The sequence below is a fragment of the Entelurus aequoreus genome, linkage group LG15 (assembly GCF_033978785.1).
Source record: "Entelurus aequoreus isolate RoL-2023_Sb linkage group LG15, RoL_Eaeq_v1.1, whole genome shotgun sequence".
In the NCBI taxonomy this organism is placed as follows: domain Eukaryota; kingdom Metazoa; phylum Chordata; class Actinopteri; order Syngnathiformes; family Syngnathidae; genus Entelurus; species Entelurus aequoreus.
The window spans coordinates 29270656-29291521 of NC_084745.1; the positions used below are offsets into that span (position 1 = coordinate 29270656).

General features: G+C 39.3%; 1 protein-coding gene across 1 annotated transcript in view; it reads left to right on the forward strand.

Moving 5' to 3' along the window:
* LOC133629991 (myosin-9-like) overlaps positions 1 to 20866 on the forward strand; it is a 385153-nt gene that overhangs the window by 289864 nt on the left and 74423 nt on the right. Inside the window, exon 17 of the mRNA XM_062021171.1 lies at positions 20684 to 20793. Within this exon, the coding sequence (XP_061877155.1) occupies positions 20684 to 20793 (110 nt within the window). The remainder of the gene's footprint in view (positions 1 to 20683; positions 20794 to 20866) is intronic.

The window sequence follows — 20866 nt, forward strand, 5'->3', positions numbered from 1 at the left end:
TACTGTACAGATAAATACATTGCACTTTTTCATATGCATCCACGTTAATGGATGTATGTTATATTGTCTTTATATTCCAGCAAGTTAATCCGTTTTTGGGGGGAATTGAGGGGATTATTATGATGCATTCAAGAGTCTTATGACCTGAGGGAAGAAGCTGTTACAGAACCTGGAAGTTGTGCTACGGAGGCTGCGGAACCTCTTTCTAGAGTCCAGCAGTGAAAACAGTCCTTGGTGGGGGTGGGAGGAGTCTCTACAGATTTTCTGAGCCCTGGTCAGGCAGCGGCTTTTTGCGATTTTGTTATGAGCATGATATGAGCCTATGTCATATAGTTTCACCTCGTAAATCTATTTGCAGAAATAAACAAACCTTTGCACGATATTCTAGTTTTTTGAGTCTTAACTCAACTGGTTGACTTCCGAGTTTGTTCAAAATGTTTCCATTGCGATACTTTTTGCACCATGAGGCTTGTATATATTATAAGGAGCACTGCCGATGTGTGGGTCTTTTGTCAGATTATGATTTTTTTTTCTACATTCAAAACACTTTCTTGTGGTCTACATCAGTGGTCCCCAACCACCGGTCCGCGGACCGGTACCGGGCCGCGGACCGATTGGTACCGGGCCGCACAAGAAATTAAAAAAAAAAAAAAAAAAAAAAAAAATTTTTTTAATGACATCAACATAAAAATCACAATATATACATTATATATCAACATAGATCAATACAGTCTGCAGGGATACAGTCCGTAAACACACATGATTGTATTTATTTATGTAAAAAAAAAAAAAATATTATTATTATTTTTATTTTTTTTAAATACACCCCCCCGGTCCGTGGGACAAATTTTCAAGTGTTGACCGGTCCGCAGCTACAAAAAGGTTGGGGACCACTGGTCTACATAACATGTAATGGTGGTTCTTTGGTCAAAATGTTGCATAGATTATGTTGTGCAGACCATTTTCAAGCCGCTTTCTGACCGTCTCTTCTAGATGCGCTGTTTTTTGGGCGGTCTATATTTACGTGGCTCACCTTCGACAGTGTTTTCTCCCCGTCATCTTTGTTGTAGCGGTAATTTTTAGCGCTTCCATTGCGAGTCTACTGACAGATATAAGTTAGAGCATTACACTACTTTATATTATAAATGGCAACAGCGGTGGATGAATGCCCCACAACAAGAGGATAGAAAAAAAGAAGGAGCTAAAATGATGAACCCACGCAAATTTTCGGGACTTACCGGTATGCAGGTACCAAAAACACATCAGCAGTTACCAAGAGGTAGGAACTGTTAGTTGTGCATAATATTGCGGGACAAAGCACCAGATAATGTCTCCTAATAGGTGCTGATTTGGAGGCATTATTCTTACACACCATAATAATACCCGTATGTTAAAGCACAGTACGTCTGACTATGGAAGCTTCGCAGCTTACCAAAGTCGTACTAAAACATTTTGACAGATATTTGAGCGCCAAGTTCTATATTCTCAATGAAACATCAAAAGTTTGGGCTGGCTTGCATGTATCTTGTATGTGTGACTGCCATCTACCGGTCTCACGTATAATTACACCATGTACCAAACAAAATTGCTTCGAGGTCTGTAAGCACAACCAGAATTATTCGGTACATTATGCGCACTGCGTTATTAGGCACCACTGTCGTTTTTTTGAGAAAATGAAAGGATTTTAAGTGTGTCTTTTAGTCCAAAAAATATGGTAAATACAATGCAAGGCTCGACTGTAGACCCCTGCCATAAAACAAAGTATTGTAAAACTTAATTAATCTATAATAAAGTAAAATTACTCACCAATTGAAGAGAAGAGGGAGCAAGTAGGCATAGCTGGAATAAATAAGTGCCATTTTTTTCCACCAGGTCACCAGAAAAAAAGAGCAGTAGTCGTTTTTTCACCACGTGCTGTTTTGCATGTCAGTGGCGTGCAGTCACTAGAGGCAGGGGAGGCGAGGCCTCACCTGCCATCATGGAAAGAAAAAAAATGTAAAAAGAAAAAAAAAAAAATTAAATTGTTATATGTATCCAGTGATTTTACTAAAGTTATTTTCCATTTAACTTCACCAGTTTTAGATTATTTTTATTTTTATTTTCACATTTGCCGTTCAAATACTGAGAAGAGACGGTGCGGTGATCAGCAGCCAGTTGAGGCACGTCACTGATTTGTGCCTCAACATGGATTGTGCACAATGACTCGGCTAACTGCTGAGCTGCTGTGCAGTGAGACTGTATTGCTATATGAATTATATCAGCTAACTAAACTATAGCATAGTTTAGTTAGCTGAGGTATATAATGTACAGTGTATTTTGTCAAAAACTGTATGTGTGTAACGTATTTCTTGTGCTGAGCATTCATAAATCTGCTGCAAAAGACGTACTGGTTGAGGCTCGCAGTAATCCGGCCTCCTGGTGGTAGAGGGCGGTAGTGATCCCAGAGATCATTACTCGGCCGCAGAAGAAAAAAAAAAAAAAAGTTAGCAATAAGTGCGGCGATTGTTTATTTCCTCTCGCCTGGACTTTTATTAAAAACATGGAGGATTATATATGTAAAATAAAACAGTTTTCTAAACTGGACTTTCAATCGAAGCAGGAGGTAATAATTAAAGGTATACCAACGGCGGAGTTAAAAGGTTTGCTTTTGACTTCGGGATAGAAGACCCGTTCTTTTCAAACGGCGTGGTACACACGCAATGGCTGGCTGTGTGGATGTCCAGCAAGAAAGGTAAGACCATAATAATGTTTTTTTTGTTAAATGTGCTTTTTTGTGTGCTACAGTTGTGTAAAGAATGCTGGTATGAGCTTTTAAACATAACCCGTTAACTGCTGCCAATCACATGGTGAATAAGATACTATTTAGGGTTCATATGTTTGTAAATCTGACTGTGATGATGCAGTGCCTCACCAGACATTAATCTCACCGCACGCCACTGTTGCATTTATACTACTCAACACTTTGAATACAAAAACATGTTTTATTGGGTAGAAATGCAGGTCAGTACAGTAGCATCACTGATAGAATGTGGGAATTGTACCAGACAATGTTATATACAAACTCCTGGACAAAAGAAGTGGCAAAGGTATTTGTTCAAAATGCACAGCTTTTATGCTTTATGCACAGGGAACAGCATAAGTTGCTGAAAATGGGACAAGGGATAGGACAATGTATGTATAAGTCTTCAATAGGGCTGTCTGATACAACGTTTTCACTTCCGATACAATATTGGCTGATATTGATCTGATACAATATCGGCACAAATCATACATACTTGTATTATTTTATAGTGTAGAATGTTATAAAAGGCTTGACCAAGTTAAATTACTCAAACCGAGAACAACAGTGACTTATTTATTATTAACCTTTTGGTATGGACTTATGCTGCCTTTAAGTTAATTCATTGTTGTTGTGGCTACAATATTTCATTAATTGAAGCTAATGACACAGTAAATTAAATAATGCGGATACGTTTGTTACTGGATACTTGTTAATACGCGTTTGCCTTGGAAACGTTACATCTGGAGGTAACATGTAACTGTAATTATTTGATTTGGCAAATGTGCCGTTTCAGACTGCAATATAGTTCAATTAAGGACACTTATTACATATATCTAGCTTGTGTGCTATTGTGTGCCTTGCTGTTGTGTAGCTGAAAGCGTCTAGTAGCCCATAGTCTACCATGTTTATATTTAGTAAAGGACTTCACTAAAATACAAGAACAAACCAACCTTTTGTTGTTCTTGGAGGACATTTAGATGTTAACTAACATTCAAGGTTTGCACAAGTAAACACGCCACAATATTGTTTGTATCGGATATTTATGATGGAAGACGATATACTCAGATACTTTTTATTTTTACATATGCTTTTTTTCTGCACACCGATATCTGCTATCAATATTGGATTGGGGACAAAGTTGTCACCACTTATGTGCACTATTACGTGATCAATGTGTAGCAGCTGTCCAGTTCTGTTCAGTTTCAGTTTATTTCGAACATGCATACATTACAATGTATTTCACCACATATTTCCAGTTGTGAAATTACAGCACGTCCAAAAAGGAGTAGGAAGAAGCTGAGTTTATTTAATCCTACCCCTTTTCATACCATAGCAATTCTATCATATATTTCCTTGTTCTCTGTGACATAACAGTGAACAAATAGATAATAAAAAAATTGTATACCATAGTAAGTAAACAAATATTAAATACATAAATAATCCAATCCAATCCGCTTTATTTGTATAGCACATTTCAAAAAAACAATAGAAGTTTCACAAAGTGCTGCACAGAAGTTAAGACATACTGTACATACTAGAAGAGTCTGTAATGTAAAACATTTATCTATAAAAGAGCAAATACATAAAATACATCAGAGAAAATAAAATAGACTAAAATCACACAACTCTCATGCTGGTTTAAAAGCCAAAGAGTAAAAACATTTGATTTAAAAGTCATTAAAGAGGGAGCCGTCCGAATACCAAGAGGGATATTGTTCCAAAGTTTTGGAGCTGCAGCAGAAAATGCACGATCATCTCTGGATTTTAAACAGGTTTTTGAGACGATAAGAAGAAACTGATCAGCTGACCTCAGAGACCTTGTGGGGGTGTACATTTTTAAAAGGTCTGAAATATATTGTGGCGCTAATAATCTTTGTCTCAATAAAAAAAAAAAAAAAAAAAAAAAAGGGTTCAAGATGTTCAAGGTACTAAAAATTAAGATAATTAATCACAAAAAAACAAAAACTTACTAGAAGTCAATAAAGTCTGGGCATTTTCTCTGCAAATAATATCTTCTTCAGAGGCTTCACTCTAAATTAAAAAAAAAAAGAATGGTATTCGATTTTCAATAAAACACTTGCACTACGGACACGTCAGAGTAAAGTATCAAAATGATAAATAATCTAGCAGCCAAATCCTTCAGCAGTCAACTCTTATTTTCATGCATGAAAAAAGAATAGAAAGGAGCAGTGGCGTCTCCAGACTTGCTTGTAAGAGTGTCCCAAATGCATTTCGGTGCCCCGTTTAGCCCCTATCATCTGCTAAAATATTTGTGCAACAAAACCAATCTAAATGTTAAGCAGATTTGCGTCTTTTCCACCCACCCCCGCCTGCAATCGCACCTCCTTTTCACCCCTTTTTTTACTGCTCCCTCCCTCCTCCTTACACACACACACACCCACACACACACACACACACACACACACACACACACACACACACACACACACACAGGCACATCCTCTCACAAACTCCCTTGACAATGGTGAAAACAGAGTGATGGTGTGTAATTTAGTCCTAATCACAACATCAAACTGGCGCTGCGATTTACATCCCTTCACCGGCCGAGCGAGTCAGACAGTCAGGAGGGAGATGTTAATGTGAGACCACAGTAATTACTGTCATTACAGCACGTTACCGCGTTATGTATGTGTAACTGTTGGTGTGTGTACACCCACGTATTTGTGTGGCCGGGCATATTTTGCGGTTTTGATGTGTTTACGCTTGCCGTATAAATCATGATTAGCTTTTGTAGCTTTTGACACTTGTGTGTCCCGCAACGATCAAAGTGATGTTAGCGGACATGCTATTTTGCAATTTGTTTAGTCCTCACAGTAAGGGTGTCCCAATTCGATACTGATATATGAACTAAAATAAAACAAGCATCTGATTATATCAGCTCTAGGGTTAGTATAGTACCGCGATTCTAATTAATCATATTCGGTATTAAACCGCCTCTGAAAAGTTCCGCCCCCCTCCCCCCTCGACATTGCTGTTTTACGAGCATTTTCGGCAGTGCACAATCACAGAGTACTTACAAGCAGACACAGTGTGTAGACAGAAAAGGAAGAACGGACGCATTTTGGCTTAAAAACTAACGATAAAGGTGAAGTTATAACACTGAAACAACCTCAGGAAGAGGTGCTTTAAGACATGGCTAGCTAGCTAGCGGCTAAAGTACAGCCTTAGTCTGCAGTGTTTTAGCTACTTCTAAATCACTAATCCTCGCCTCCATGGCGACAAATAAAGTAAGTTTCTTACAAGTATCATCCCTGCAGGACGAGGAATAGCTAAACATGCTTCACTACACACCGTAGTTCACCGGCGTCACCGCTAATGACTCCCTTCATGAATGTAAACAAATGCCATTGGTGGATCTACACCTGCTATCCACTGTAATGATTCCAAGTACAGGCACATATCTAGTCGATACTACTATGATTATATCAATATTTTTTAGCATCAAAAAATCTTATTTCGTTTTTTTAAAAGGTATATTATGTTTATAAACTCGGGAAATATGTCCCTGGACACATGAGGACTTTGAATATAACCAATGTATGATCCTGTATCTAGTTGGTATCAGATTGATACCAAAATGTGTGGTATCATCCAAAACTAAAGTAAAGTATCAAACAACAGAAGAATAAGTGATGATTACATTTTAACAGAAGTATAGATAGAACATGTTAAAAGAGAAAATAAGCAGATATTAACAGTAAATGAACAAGTAGATTAATAATTCATTTTCTACCACTTGTCCTTAATAATGTTGACAAAATAACAGAATGATAAATGACACAATATGTTACTGCATATGTCAGCAGCTAAATTATGAGCCTTTGTTTTCTTACTTACTAATAAAAGACAAGTTGTCTTGTTTTTATTTTATTTAAGGACAAACTTGCAATAAGAAACATATGTTTAAAGGCCTACTAAAAATTTTTTTTTTTATTCAAACGGGGATAGCAGATCCATTCTATGTGTCATACTTGATCATTTTGCGATATTGCCATATTTTTGCTGAAAGGATTTAGTAGAGAACAACGACGATAAAGTTCGCAACTTTTGGTCTCTGATAAAAAAAAGCCTTGCCCCTACCGGAAGTAGCGTGACGTCACCGGAGGAAGAGCTGCTCACATTTCCCCATTGTTTACACCAGCAGCGAGAGCGATTCGGACCGAGAAAGCGACGATTACCCCATTAATTTGGGCGAGGATGAAAGATTCGTGGATGAGGAACGTGAAAGTGAAGGACTAGCGTGCAGTGCAGGACGTATCTTTTTTCGCTCTGACCGTAACTTAGGTACAAGGGTTCATTGGATTCCACACTCTCTCCTTTTTCTATTGTGTATCACGGATTTGTATTTTAAACCACCTCGGATACTATATCCATTTGAAAATGAGAGTCGAGAACGCGAAATGGACATTCACAGTGACTTTTATCTCCACGACAATACATCGGTGAAGCACTTCAGCTACTGAGCTAACGTGATAGCATCAGGCTTAACTGCATATAGAAACAAAACAAATACGCCCCTGACTGGAAGGATAAACAGAAGATCAACAATACTACCAAACTCTGGACATGCAACTACACGGTTAATGCTTTCCAGCTTGGCTGTTGCTAACGACGCCATTGAAGCTAACTTAGCTACAGAACCTCGACAGAGCTATGCTAAAAAGATTAGCTCTGCACCTACGCCAGCTCTCATATGCTCATCACGACCCGTGCTCACCTGCGTTCCAGCGATCATCGACGGTACGGCGAAGGACTTCACCCAATCACAGATGCGGTCGGCGGCCCGGAGACGGAGGAAGTCAAGGTGAGGTCGTTCGGCTAGCGCGTCTGCTATCCTCAAAGTCCTCCTGGTTGTGTTGCTGTAGTCCGCTGCTAATACACCGATCCCACCTACAACTTTCTTCTTTGCAGTCTCCATTGTTCATTAAACAAATTGCAAAAGATTCACCAACACAGATGTCCAGAATACTGTGGAATTTTGAGATGAAAACAGAGCTTTTTGGATTCAATGGGCTCTGAATACTTCCGCTTCAACAGTTGACGTCACACGCAAACGTCATCATATCGAAACGTTTTCAGCCGGAAGTTTGCGGGGAAATTTAAAATTGCACTTTATAAGTTAACCCAGCCGTATTGGCATGTGTTGCAATGTCAAGATTTCATCATTGATATATAAACTTTTAGACTGCGTGGTCGGTAGTAGTGGGTTTCAGTAGGCCTTTAATGTACCCCAAGATTTTTTGTGGTCCCCTTTATTTAGAAAAGTATCGAAATAATATTGGTACCGGTACTAAAATATTGGTAATTGGGACAACACTAATCGGCTGGCATGTAAAATCTCTGATATCAGCGCTGTGATACAAGCAGTCCTGCATTGCGTTTAATTAATCTAAATGTCCTCCAATAAGCACACAACGTTGGTCTTTTTTTTGTATTTTAGCGCAGTCATTTGCAAAAGGTAAACATGGGCTATAAGCAGTTACACAACAGAGGCCATTTTCCTGGAAACTCTGGTTCCTGGCTCTATAGCAGTGGTGTCAAACTCATTTTAGATCGGGGGCCACATGGAAAAAAATCTACTCCCAAGTGGGCCGGACAGGTACCATCCCGGCACGATAACTTAAAAATAAAGACAACTTCAGATTGTTTTCTTTGTTTAAAAATTGAACAAGCACATTCTGAAAATGTATAAATTGTAATGTTGTTGGGGTTTTTTTTTTACACTTACATGTTGCAGTTAATAGTATTCTATCTTTATTTGTCGTTATTTATACTTTCTGAATAAATTATGTGATAATGTTCATCAGACAACTCATTGGTGTTAATTTACAATCTATCAAGATAAGAAAATAATATCAAAATCAAATTACAGGATGTTATTTATGTAGTTTGCTCATTTTCCTCGACTGGTGCACTAACATCATTTAGTGTTTTATTTTTTTTACATATGTAGCATAGTCTACAAAGATACAAATAATTGCTATTGCGACATCTAGTGGACACATTTAGAACAGCTGTTTCTTTCATTCAAACATTTTGGCTCATTTTTATACTTAGCAAACTCATCCCACAGGCCAGATAAAACCTGTATAAAAGTAGGCTGACCATACGTCCTCTTTTCCCTGGACATGTCCTCTTTTGCGGGTGTGTCCGGGGCGTCCGGGCGGGGTTTCTTAAATGCCTCAAATGTCCGGCATTTTGAGTTAGGGTTGCATGTATTTTCAATGTACGTCTTGGGCAGGGATCGGCAACCCCTAACAACTAAATTAAGGGCGCATATATTGTCCTCTATTACTTGCACAAACAGCATGCCAGCCTGGTCTCATGTTGCATGAAGCTTTAACTTGCACATGTGGGAGACAGCAAGGCATACTTGCTCAACAGCCACACAGCTTACACTGACGGTGCTCGTATAAAACAACTTTAACACTGTTATGTTACAAATATGCGCCACACTGTGAACCCACACCAAAAAAGAATGACAAATTTATTTCTGGAGAACCTCCGCACGGTAACACAACATAAACACAACACAACAAATACCCAGAATCCCATGCAGCCCTAACTCTCTAACCTCAACCGACGCACGGAGGGAGGGAGGAGGAGGGGGTGGGGGGGTGTTGGGTTATGTGTGGGGGGGTTTGGTGCTAGCGGGGCGTGTAGACTGGGAGAGTTAGGGCTGCATGGGATTCTGGGTATTTGTTGTATTGTGTTTATGTTGTGTTACCGTGCGGAGGTTCTCCAGAAATGTATTTGTCATTCTTTTTTGGTGTGGGTTCACAGTGTGGCGCATATTTGTAACGTAACAGTGTTAAAGTTGTTTTATACGGGCACCGTCAGTGTAAGCTGTGTGGCTGCTGACCAAGTAAGCTTTGCTGTTGTGGCCGAGCAGGTACGCTGTTTAGGCAGGCTGTAGAGGGCGCTAAAGGCAGTGCCATCACGCCCAAATTTTGGGTGTCTCCCGGGAAAAGTTGGAGGATTGGCAACTATGACGCTATTGAACGCCTTTCATGTGAATCTTGCGGGCCGCACTAACATTAAACTGTCATATTAAAGTGCGTGTCTGAGACCCCTGGTTAAAACATAGCACAAAGCAAAAAAAAGCTTTGTATACAGTGTTATTTCATTTTAAATTTCAAAAGAGTTTTGAGGCTCCCATTGTTTTCTTTCATTTGTGAAACTCCTCAAAATGGCTCTTTGAGTGATAAAGGTTGCCGACCCTAGACTCTAGGGTTAAGTTAAGAAGGGGTTAAACAAAACAAGCTGTGAAGGTGCGCACGCAGAAACATTGGTGAGGGAGGGGCAGAGACACAGAGCGAGAGAGCTAGTGAGTGGAGACAGACATGAAAACAAGAAATGCTGAAAAGTAAATGCAACTTCACGGATGATTTGCGGAAAAAGTATTTGTGTTTTGGTCCTGGCCGTGACACATGGGAAGCAAAATGCACTCCGTGCAAAGCAGGAACGTGTATATCTGTGGCAAATAAAGATCTACAAGCCCATATCGACACTACAAAGCACAAAACAGATGTGCAGGGCGAGAGCTCGTTTATGACAACCTTTTTCCAAAACACAACATAGAATGTGAGATATAACAGGATAATGCATACATTTGTCATTTGTTTTCAAAACGCTTACAAAAAAGTGGTACCCCAAAAATTTACTGTGGGACCCCATTTGTATGATTTGATGGGGTCCCTGGGACCCCATTTTGAAAATTCCTAGCGCCAACACTACTGTCAATATAGGAGAAAAAATGCTTTATTTAAATAAATATATTACTTATGAGGCAAGTTCGAGTATCATTGGCAAATTTTCACCTAGTCCCGGCCTTGGCGTGCTGCCCGCCTTGGCACGCATATATGTGTCCTCTTTTTGGGATTTCAGATTATGGTCAGCCGTATAGGTTCCTGTCGAAGTGTGTCGTTTGTGTTTCCACCGCATTTCACAGTTCAGGATACTTTATTTAAATCAGGTTGATGACGTATGGAGGAGTGGTTCACTCTATTTCTACACTGACACCATGTAAATAAACAGACAATATTAAATACCAGCTATTTTACAAATAAAAAAGTCAATGCAATACAAAGCAATAATATACAACACGATAAGATTTAAAAAATAAAGTGCACAGAATTGTTCATAAAAAGTAAGGCTTTTATCCGCAATGTCCAACAGTCAGAAAGTCGCCCCCTCGGTAAATGATGAATTCATGAGGGTCAGGCGGTTTTTAGTCCATTTCAGCTGTAAATAGCAATGTATAAATAATAAATGTCAGTGTTTATCCCAACCCGACAACACGAACGCATCGGCTTTAGCGTTACCTTGTTAGCATTAGCGTTCTGTTCAGTCGGCCTGAGGCTAATAACTACACAAAATGGAGTGTCACTGACTACTTTTACAACATGTAATAAAGTAAATAGTTAATATTTGATGTGATTCACCTTCGTTCCAGTCGTGTGCTGCCTCCTTTTTTTTTCACATTTAACCAACAAAGTCTGAGTAGTTAGCAGTTGAGGTTGCAGCTTCAAGTCCGGCTTCATACTCCTCCGTAAATACGTTAAAAAAAGTATGTCCACTTCTTGTAGTTTTGTGTATTGAAATTACGTTTGTAAAAATAATAAACAACATTAAACTACACAGAGTTTAAACACTACTGCTGACCTAAAAAACACTCCAAGATAGTTCTACTGATCAGCGTTCTTCAGCACAAAGCTGCCCCACAAAAGTTCCTGCATTTCCTTCTTCTTTCTCTCCGTTGTCAAGTTTGTTGTCGTAGAAATAAACAAGAAATAAGAAATAAACAAATATCTCCGTATATTCTAATAGTGGTTGTGTGTTTGAAAAATAAGTTTCGGGAAAACCCCCAACTGTGTTCAACCAATCAGCACAGCCAGCACAGACAGCACAGCCCGCCCCCGAAAAGGTTCCTGGTCGCTTGGAAAAGTCCCACCAAGCTAGGAGGAACTCTGAAAGGTTCCTGGAGAACTAAATCTATCTGGGTAGTTTTTGGTGGAAACTAAGGCTGGGCGATATATCGAATATACTCCATATATCAAATATACTCGATGTATCGCAGGTTTGTGTCTGTGCGATATAGAAAATTACTATATCGTGATATTCGAGTATACGTTCTCACGCAGTTGCTTTTAGCTGCGGGCATTACACTACAGCAGGGGTGGGCAATTAATTTTCACAGGGGGCCGCATAAGCAACCCGAGCACTGCTGGAGGGCCACACGACAATATTTCAATTAAATTTTGCTCAATATTATTTTTGATATACCGTAAGATAAATAATAATGATGATAATAATAATAATAATTAATAATAATAATAATAATTTAATTTAACCTAACTTAACTTTATACAAAAGCAGATTGCTTTTGATGGTCACTTTATCCTGCATTATCCAACATTTTTCCCCATCAGATTTGGACAACCATCGGTTGTTAAAAATAGTTTTTAATCATATTTATTTGATATTGTTTTTTATATTGGTTTTATATGTAATTGTTTTTTCTTTTTATTCAGTCATTGGTGGAGCTAAGGATAATATTTGAATATTGTTTGTAATATTATTGTGCAGCACTTTGGAAACATTTTGTTGTTTAAATGTGCTATATAAATAAAGTGGATTGGATTGTCACACCTGCCAGCTTGTCCCAACACGCATTTACCTCTGTGAACAAGTCATTACCTGTGGTTGTCTCTTTAATTGACTGCATCAGAGCTCTCATCCAAAGTTAGCGAAAAACAGTCCATGTCTCCGGGCATTATCAGCGCAACAAAGTCCAATAAGCACTCCTTAATAAACTCTCCGTCAGAAAACGCCTTACTTTTTCTGGCGCTTTTGTGAGAAATGACGAAACTTGTCCTGACGGCTGCATCTCTGGGGGTGTGAAATATGGCACAAAGTCCTTGTTGGGTTCGCAGTTTTACCATCAACGCATCAGCCTCCCTTGCGCGCGCTTCATCAGACACATTCCGGTATTTTCCCTCGTGTTTCTTCGTGTAGTGGCGATTAAAATGATATTTAAACACAGCAAACTGTGTACCACACATTAAGCACACGGCTTTATCATTAATTTATGTAAAGAAATACTTGGCAGTCCATCTCTTGTTGGAAACACGCCAATCCTCATCAACTTTTCTTTTTTTAGCGTCTCATCACTTGCCGCTGTGCACCTGCACTCACAGGTTCCCCCCGGACATACGGCATAAATAACACATTTCAAAATAAAAGCAGCACAGTTGTATTGCGCGCACGACATAGATGTTTTTTAAACTTTATTTTGTAATTTGTAATTGCGCCGTTCAATTCACTCACGATCGCACACGCGCATACGTCCACACGGAAGTAATACAAATAACGCTTTTCAAAACAAAAGCAGCACCGTTGTATTGCACACTCGACATAGATACTTTTTAAAATTTATTTTGTAATTTATGATTGGCCTCACGCGGGCCGGACAGGGATGCGCAAAGGGCCGGATGCGGCCCGCGGGCCGTACAATGCCCAGGTCTGCACTACAGGCTTTTCTCACTCTCATTCTCACAGAGAGATAAAAACAAGAGCACCTTCTTACATACGTCACATACTGTCGCACGTGCAACGTCGTATGCCCTCGCGGAGCAGACAGGTAGCGACATGGGTAACGTTAGCTGTGATGCTAGCGGAGTGGTGTGAGTGGTAATACGAGTGAGAGAATCTGGTAACAGATGAAGGAAGAATTAATTCCAAGAAAAACAGCACGGGGTCCATCGTCAAAGTAGCACCACTGCTAATTTGTAGCATCATTTGAAAAGTCACCTGCTAGAGAATGAGGAGTGCTTGAAACTCCGCATGTAAACATCTCCGTTCGGTGCCACACCCACAAAATGCCCAAGCAACCATTTCCAGATCAACACCGTATGAAACAAATAGTCAACAACAGAAGGAGATAACGTCCGCAGGAACCTACCACATAGCGAAGGACATACACTATTTGATTTCCTATTATGCAGCTCATTTTTATTTGACAGTTATTGAAATATCTTGTGTGACATCATGCACAAAAGTGCACTTTATTTAACTATTGTAGTGGCGTTCTGTACAAAAAGTGCACTTTAATTTAGTGTTGTTTTGATATGTCATCTTAGTGACATCATGCACAAAAGTGCACGAATATCTTGTTTTAAAATGTCTCTGACAATTTTGCACTTTCTGTTTTGGAAATGACATGAGTGTTTGTGCCACTGCTTAATAACTGTTTAATAAATACCGTTTTGGTAAATTGACTTAGTTGTGATTTCCCTCTCTGCATGAAAGTTTAAAATTAGCATATATTAATGCAGTATGAAGACGAATGTTTTAACACTAGAAGTCCCAGCATTTTTCTGTCTACCTAGAAGACCCAGAGAGGGGTCATTTGGCCCGACGCTTTTCCCGAATACACTAATCACTCATTTTGTTATGGTAATGAGGCTGTTAGGGGCAGTTTGTCTAGGTAGACAGAAAAATTATACATGTGGGAAATGCCGAAAGGAGCAATGGCAGTGCCAGGATTGTGAGTGACTGCTCAAATGTATGTCAGTCACGTTTACATGGACATGGTTTTTCATTCTTTGTAAATATGCTTTTTTCTTTGTAAATTTTTTTTTTTAAACTATTTTTGGCACACAAAAATAACAATTGCTTCTGCAACAACCCTCCACACCAAAACTGGGAAAACAGTTGCTTTTTCATTCTTTGTAAATATGTTTTGTTTTGTATTTTTTTTAACAATAAATGTCAGAGTGTTGATCCCTTCATTCTGTTGATCCTTGCAAAAACACACACAACCTACCTCAGAACTAAAGCTTGAGCTGTAAGGTCCCCTCCCCCACACAGGCTCAAGTGGCCCCCTGCCGTGTGCCACTAACAGCCACATTTTCATAACAAAAGGAGTGTCCACAGGGGGGACTAGGGGTCAAATGACCCTCTTGTGTGTTTTCTAGGTAAAAATGTCAATTGACCCTTCTCTGGGACTTCGCGTGTTAATGTAGACACATAGAATCATCATACCGCTGTGATTATATACATCAATTGTTAATACCGTGTATCGTGACATGGCCTAAAAATATCGAGATATTAATAAAAGGCCATATCACCCAGCCCTAGTGGAAACACAGGAAGAACTTTATTTACAAATAAGTGGGAAAGGTCCTGAAATAGTTCCTGCAGTGGAAAAGGGCCTATTGGCACACAAGCTAGACCAGTCCCTCTCAAATAGTGGTGCAGGCCCCGGGGAACATGCTTTATCAGTATAATGCAGTATCATGCTTCGAAAAGCTTTGCTCTACAAAACATGCTACTTGCATATTGACTTCCTTATTTTTATGTATAGTCAAGGTCAAGGTTTCTTTAACAAATAAGAAAAAAATCAGCACAAATTGTCTTTTTAATTTAGTTAAATTGTTTTGTATATTGTGAGTTCAAGTTGCTGCTTAATTGGAATTAGTTATTATTTCGAGTTTTTCTGGGGGTTTTTCAGTGTCCAATGGTTGAAGTTGGTCAAAAAAGTTTTGTTTGAATAAGGATTGATTTTTGTATTTATTTTTTATTTAAAGGCCTACTGAATCCCACTACTACCGACCACGCAGTCTGATAGTTTATATATCAATGATGAAATCTCAACATTGAAACACATGCCAATACGGCCAGGTTAACTTATAAAGTGCAATTTTAAATTTCCCGCCACACTTCCGGTTGAAAAACTCCTTTGGATATGACGTATGCGCGGGACGTAACACAATCCACGGAAGTGGTTGGACCCCATCGGACCCGATACAAAAACCTCTTGTTTTCTTCGACAAAATTCCACAGTATTCTGGACATCTGTGTTGGTGAATCTTTTGCAATTTGTTTAATGAACAATGGAGGCTGCAAAGAAAAACATTGTAGGTGGGATCGATCGGTGTATTAGCGGCTAAGTACAATACTTACAGCAACACAACAAGGACTACTTACTTAGCAGACGCCTAGCCGATGCTTGCCGCCAAACCCACAGATGAAGTCCTTTGTCGCGCCGTCGATCGCTGGAACGCAGGTGAGCACGGCTGTTGATGGGAAGATGAGGGCTGGCTGGCGTAGGTGGAGCGCTAATGTTTTTATCATAGTTCTGTGAGATCCGGTTGCTAAGTTGCTAAATTAGCCTTAGCGTCGTTAGCAACAGCATTGTTAAGCCTTACCAGGCTGAGAATTTTTAACCGTGTAGTTACATGTCCATGGTTTAATAGTATTGTTGATCTTCTGTCTATCCTTCCAGTCAGGGATTTATTTATTTTGTTTCTATCTGCATTTGAGACAGATGCTATCACGTTAGCTCATGCTACAGAGCTTCGTCGATGATGGGTGTCCTTCGTCGCGCCGTCGATCACTGGAACGCAGGTGAGCACGGCTGTTGATGTAACCGTGTAGTTACATGTACATGGTTTAATAGTATTGTTGATCTTCTGTCTATCCTTCCAGTCAGGGGTTTATTTATTTTGTTTCTATCTTCATTTGAGAACGATGCTAGCACGTTAGCTCAGTAGCTAAGTGTGTCACCAATGTATTGTCGTGGAGATAAAAGTCACTTAGAATGTCCATTTTGCGTGCTCGACTCTCATTTTCAAGAGGATATAGTATCCGAGGTGGTTTAAAATACAAATCCGTGATCCACAATAGAAAAAGGAGAGAGTGTGGAATCCAATGAGCCAGCTTGTACCTAAGTTACGGTCAGAGCGAAAAAAGATACGTCCATCACTGCCTCTCTAGTCCTTCACTGTAACGTTCCTCATCTACGAATCTTTCATCCTCGCTCAAATTAATGGGGTAATCGTTGCTTTGTCGCTCCGAATCTCTCTTGCTCCATTGTAAACAAAGGAAAATTGTGAGGAATATTACCTCCTGTGACGTCACACTACTTCCGGTACAGGCAAGGCTTTTTTTATCAGCGAGCAAAAGTTGCGAACTTTATCGTCGATTTTCTCTACTAAATCCTTTCAGCAAAAATATGGCAATACCGCAAAATGATCAAGTATGACACATAGAATGGATCTGCTATTCCCGTTTAAATAAAAAATAATAATTTCAGTAGGCCTTTAAGGCAGATTCAGTTTTAAATCTGTTCTGTTACAAACTAAACAACAATGTAAATACAGTTGATCTTTGTTGTAAGTTATTTATTTTTTCAAATAGTATTAAGGATACAATGCTATGCAGAGGTGTATTTTTAACAATTTTATAGACAAATTATACTATTTATAGTCACAGCGGGGAGGGGGGCGCGAAATGATTTCTTCTTCCGATGAGGGGGGCGTAACAGAAAATAACTGAGAACCACTGAGATAGACACTCGTCATAAAAGTCCTTACCACAATATCTGCAAGGAAGACGTGTATTAGAAATTATCCAGTTACAAACGTGTCCACATCATTCAACTCTGCGTCGTGAGCTTAACTTAATGAATGATCATGGACACTGGGTGTTGCCTAAACACTATTACCACTCCACTTCAACCTAGACAGCATAAATCCGTCCCAGACGATTAATAATAAGTAGGTTAGTGTTTTTCATACCTACCATCGTTCTCTGTTTCCACACTACAAAAAAATAAAAAGTGTGTATGGTTCATGCTGATATCCTCTAAAATCAATACTGGTAACAACCAATGCTTGGTATCGTATGAGAGGTGAAAAAGTTGTATCAGGACACCCCAACTTTTTAGTACAGCATATGTCAGTATACACGATACAGGATGCCACACAAAATGTGTAATACAATTATATTCAACTTTATTTATTATAATTAAATAATGAAATGTGTACAGTATAATGGCAAAAATACATAGTTTGAAATGTTTACCATAATTATATATATACAGTCACGATAAAAATATTACAAGAACATAATGTCATGACTGTCTTGAGTTTCCAATAATTTCTACAACTCTTATTTTTTGTGATAGAGGGATTGGAGCACATACTTGTTGGTCACAAAAAACATTCATGAAATGTGGTTCTTGTATGAATTTATTATGGGTCTACTGAAAATGTGACCAAATCTGCAGGGTCAAAAGTATACATACAGCAATGTTAATATTTGGTTACATGTCCCTTGGCAAGTTTCACTGATATAAGGCGCTTTTGGTAGCCATCCACAAGCTTCTGGTTGAATTTTTGACCACTCCTTTTGACAAAATTGGTGCAGTTCAGCTAAATTTGTTGTTTTTTTTGACATGGACTTGTTTCTTCAGCATTGTCCACATGTTTAAGTCAGGACTTTGGGAAGGCCATTCTAAAACCTTTATTCTAGCCTGATTTAGCCATTCCTTTACCACTTTTGGCGTGTGTTTGGGGTCATTGTCCTGTTGGAACACCCAACTGCGCCAAAGACCCAACCTCCGGGCTGATGATTTTAGGTTGTCCTGAAGAATTTGGAGGTAATCCTCCTTTTTCATTGTCCCATTTAAAGCACCAGTTCCATTGGCAGAAAAGCAGGCCCAGAGCATAATACTACCACCACCATGCTTGGGGTGTTATGCTCTGGGCCTCAATTTTTGTTTCATTTGACATCACATGGACAAAGATAAGACCTCCTGGAGGAAAGTTCTGAGGTCAGATGAAACAAAAGTCGAGCTGTTTGACCACAATACCCAGCAATATGTTTGGAGGAGAAAAGGTGAGGCCTTTAATCCCTGTAACACCATGCCTACCGTCAAGCATGGTGGTGGTAGTATTATGATCTGGGCCTGTTTTGCGGCCAACGGAACTGGTGCTTTACAGAGAGTAAATTGGACTATGAAAAAGGAGGATTACCGTATTTTCCGCACTATAAGGCGCTCCGGATTATAAGGCGCACCTTCAATGAATGGCCTATTTTAAAACTTTGTTCATACATAAGGCGCACCACATTATAAGGCGCACCACATTATAAGGCGCATAGAATAGACGCTACAGTAGAGGCTGGGGTTATGTTATGCATCCATTAGATGGAGCTGCGCTAAAGGGAATGTCAACAAAACAGTCAGATAGGTCAGTCAAATTTTATCAATAGATTACAAACCAGCGTTCTGACAACTCTGTTCACTCCCAAAATGAATAAACAGTTGTTTTATTATTTTCCCCGAGGTAAAGTCAATGATGTGGTATTTTGTTTATCTTTTAACAACAGCAAGGTATAACATGTAGTGCAACATTTATATCACATATTGGAGGGGAACTTTTCCCTGATTCAATAAACACGTAAAAAACACTCTGATACTGTTACGGTAAATCAAACGTTAGTGCAATCACAATATAGTAACACTCGAAATAGTGCAAAGCAATAACAATATATCAATAACTCAACGTTGCTCAAACGTTAATGTCACACAACACAACACACAAAATAAACATGTGACGCTCACTTTATGAAGTTATTCCTCATTCACGAATCTCGCCATCTTGCTTTGTTCCCTCAGAAATTCTGTTTAGTCTTCTTTACTTGGCGCAGGTCATCTTGTTGCTTCCTCCACTTCCGCACCATTGATTCGTTAATGTTAAATTCTCTCGCTGGTGCTCTATTCCCGTGTTCTACTGCGTGACTGATCGCCTTGAGTTTAAACTCTGCGTCGTAAGCGTGTCTCTTAATAGGAGCCATTTTGGGGTCTTTACATAAACACACAAATGGAAATGAAACGGTACGCCTCGCGCATTCATATATCCCAGCATGCACCGCACGCTTCTTCTTCTTCTACGGGGGAAAATTAAGTCGGTGGCTGCTTACCGTAGTTGCGAGACCTGTTGTGGCTCAATATTGTTCCATATATAACGCGCACCGGATTATAAGGTGGAGGTCAGCTTTTGAGAAAATTGGAGGTTTTTAGGTGTGCCTTATAGTGCGGAAAATACGGTACCTCCAAATTGTTCAGGACAACCAATTTTGTCAAGCAGAATGGTCAAGAATTCAACCGGAAGCTTGCTAGAAGCTTGTGGATGGCTACCAAAAGCGCCTTATTGCAGTGAAACTTGCCAAAGAACATGTAACCAAATATTAACATTGCTGTACGTACGGGTATATAATTCTACTAATATTATTATTACAATTTACTTGTTAGAATGCGTGTCATTTTTAAAGCACACTTAATTGTCAGGAATTATGTTTGTTCAATGCTTCGTCTGGCGGCTATCAAAATGCAAAGTGAGTAAAGTCTGGTTAAAAAGACATCGATTTTGTATACATATTTGGGGCTGGTTTACTGCACATATGTATTCAATGGAGGGATGAAAGATGCTTCAGACCTGCAAAAAGCAGTGCTGATGGAACACTGATGCTTCCAGCTGAGCTTAGATGTCCTTATTTGCACTCACATTATGCGTGCAAGTTAAATATTTTGACAAGTAAAGGAATCAAGTTTAAGAAAGCAAGCAGCAACATTATTACTTAAAAATACACACTATGTAATATCACACACACATTTCCAAGCTTTCAGTTATTGGCATACTCCTCAATCATATTCATCATCACCGTGTTTGCTCAAGTCTTTGTGGCTAAAACGTGTGTATCAAGGTGTTTCCATGGTGATAACATTTTGAGTTTAGGCACCTAAAAGGTCCCGACTGATAAGAGGAATGAGAAAGTAAGCATTTTTGCCATCCCATACCTGTTTAACCACATAGCCGTCCCCCTGCTTTACTCCTGAAGCGCCGCTTAATACCTGATGCTGCTGTTTATACCTTCATGTCTGCTGATGCCTACTATATCGTTTGTCACTATTACCCATTCTCCATTTTCTTAAGGTGTATGCTTCCCTCAGCACTTTTTTTTTTTTATCTTTGTTTTTCTAAGCTTTGTATTTTATTCAAACAGTAACACAAAACTTCCTCTTTATTACAGGTGGACACATTGCAGTCCAAGCTGGCGGCGTCCTGTTCCGACAATGCCAGCATTCGACACGAGAGCCAGTTAATGGTCTCAAATCTCAAACAATGGATCACCGAGCAAAAGTATGACAATATAACGCAATGTTACTGTTTCAAAGGCAACTTTACAAAGTTGTTTAAGCAGATTGGACTTTTT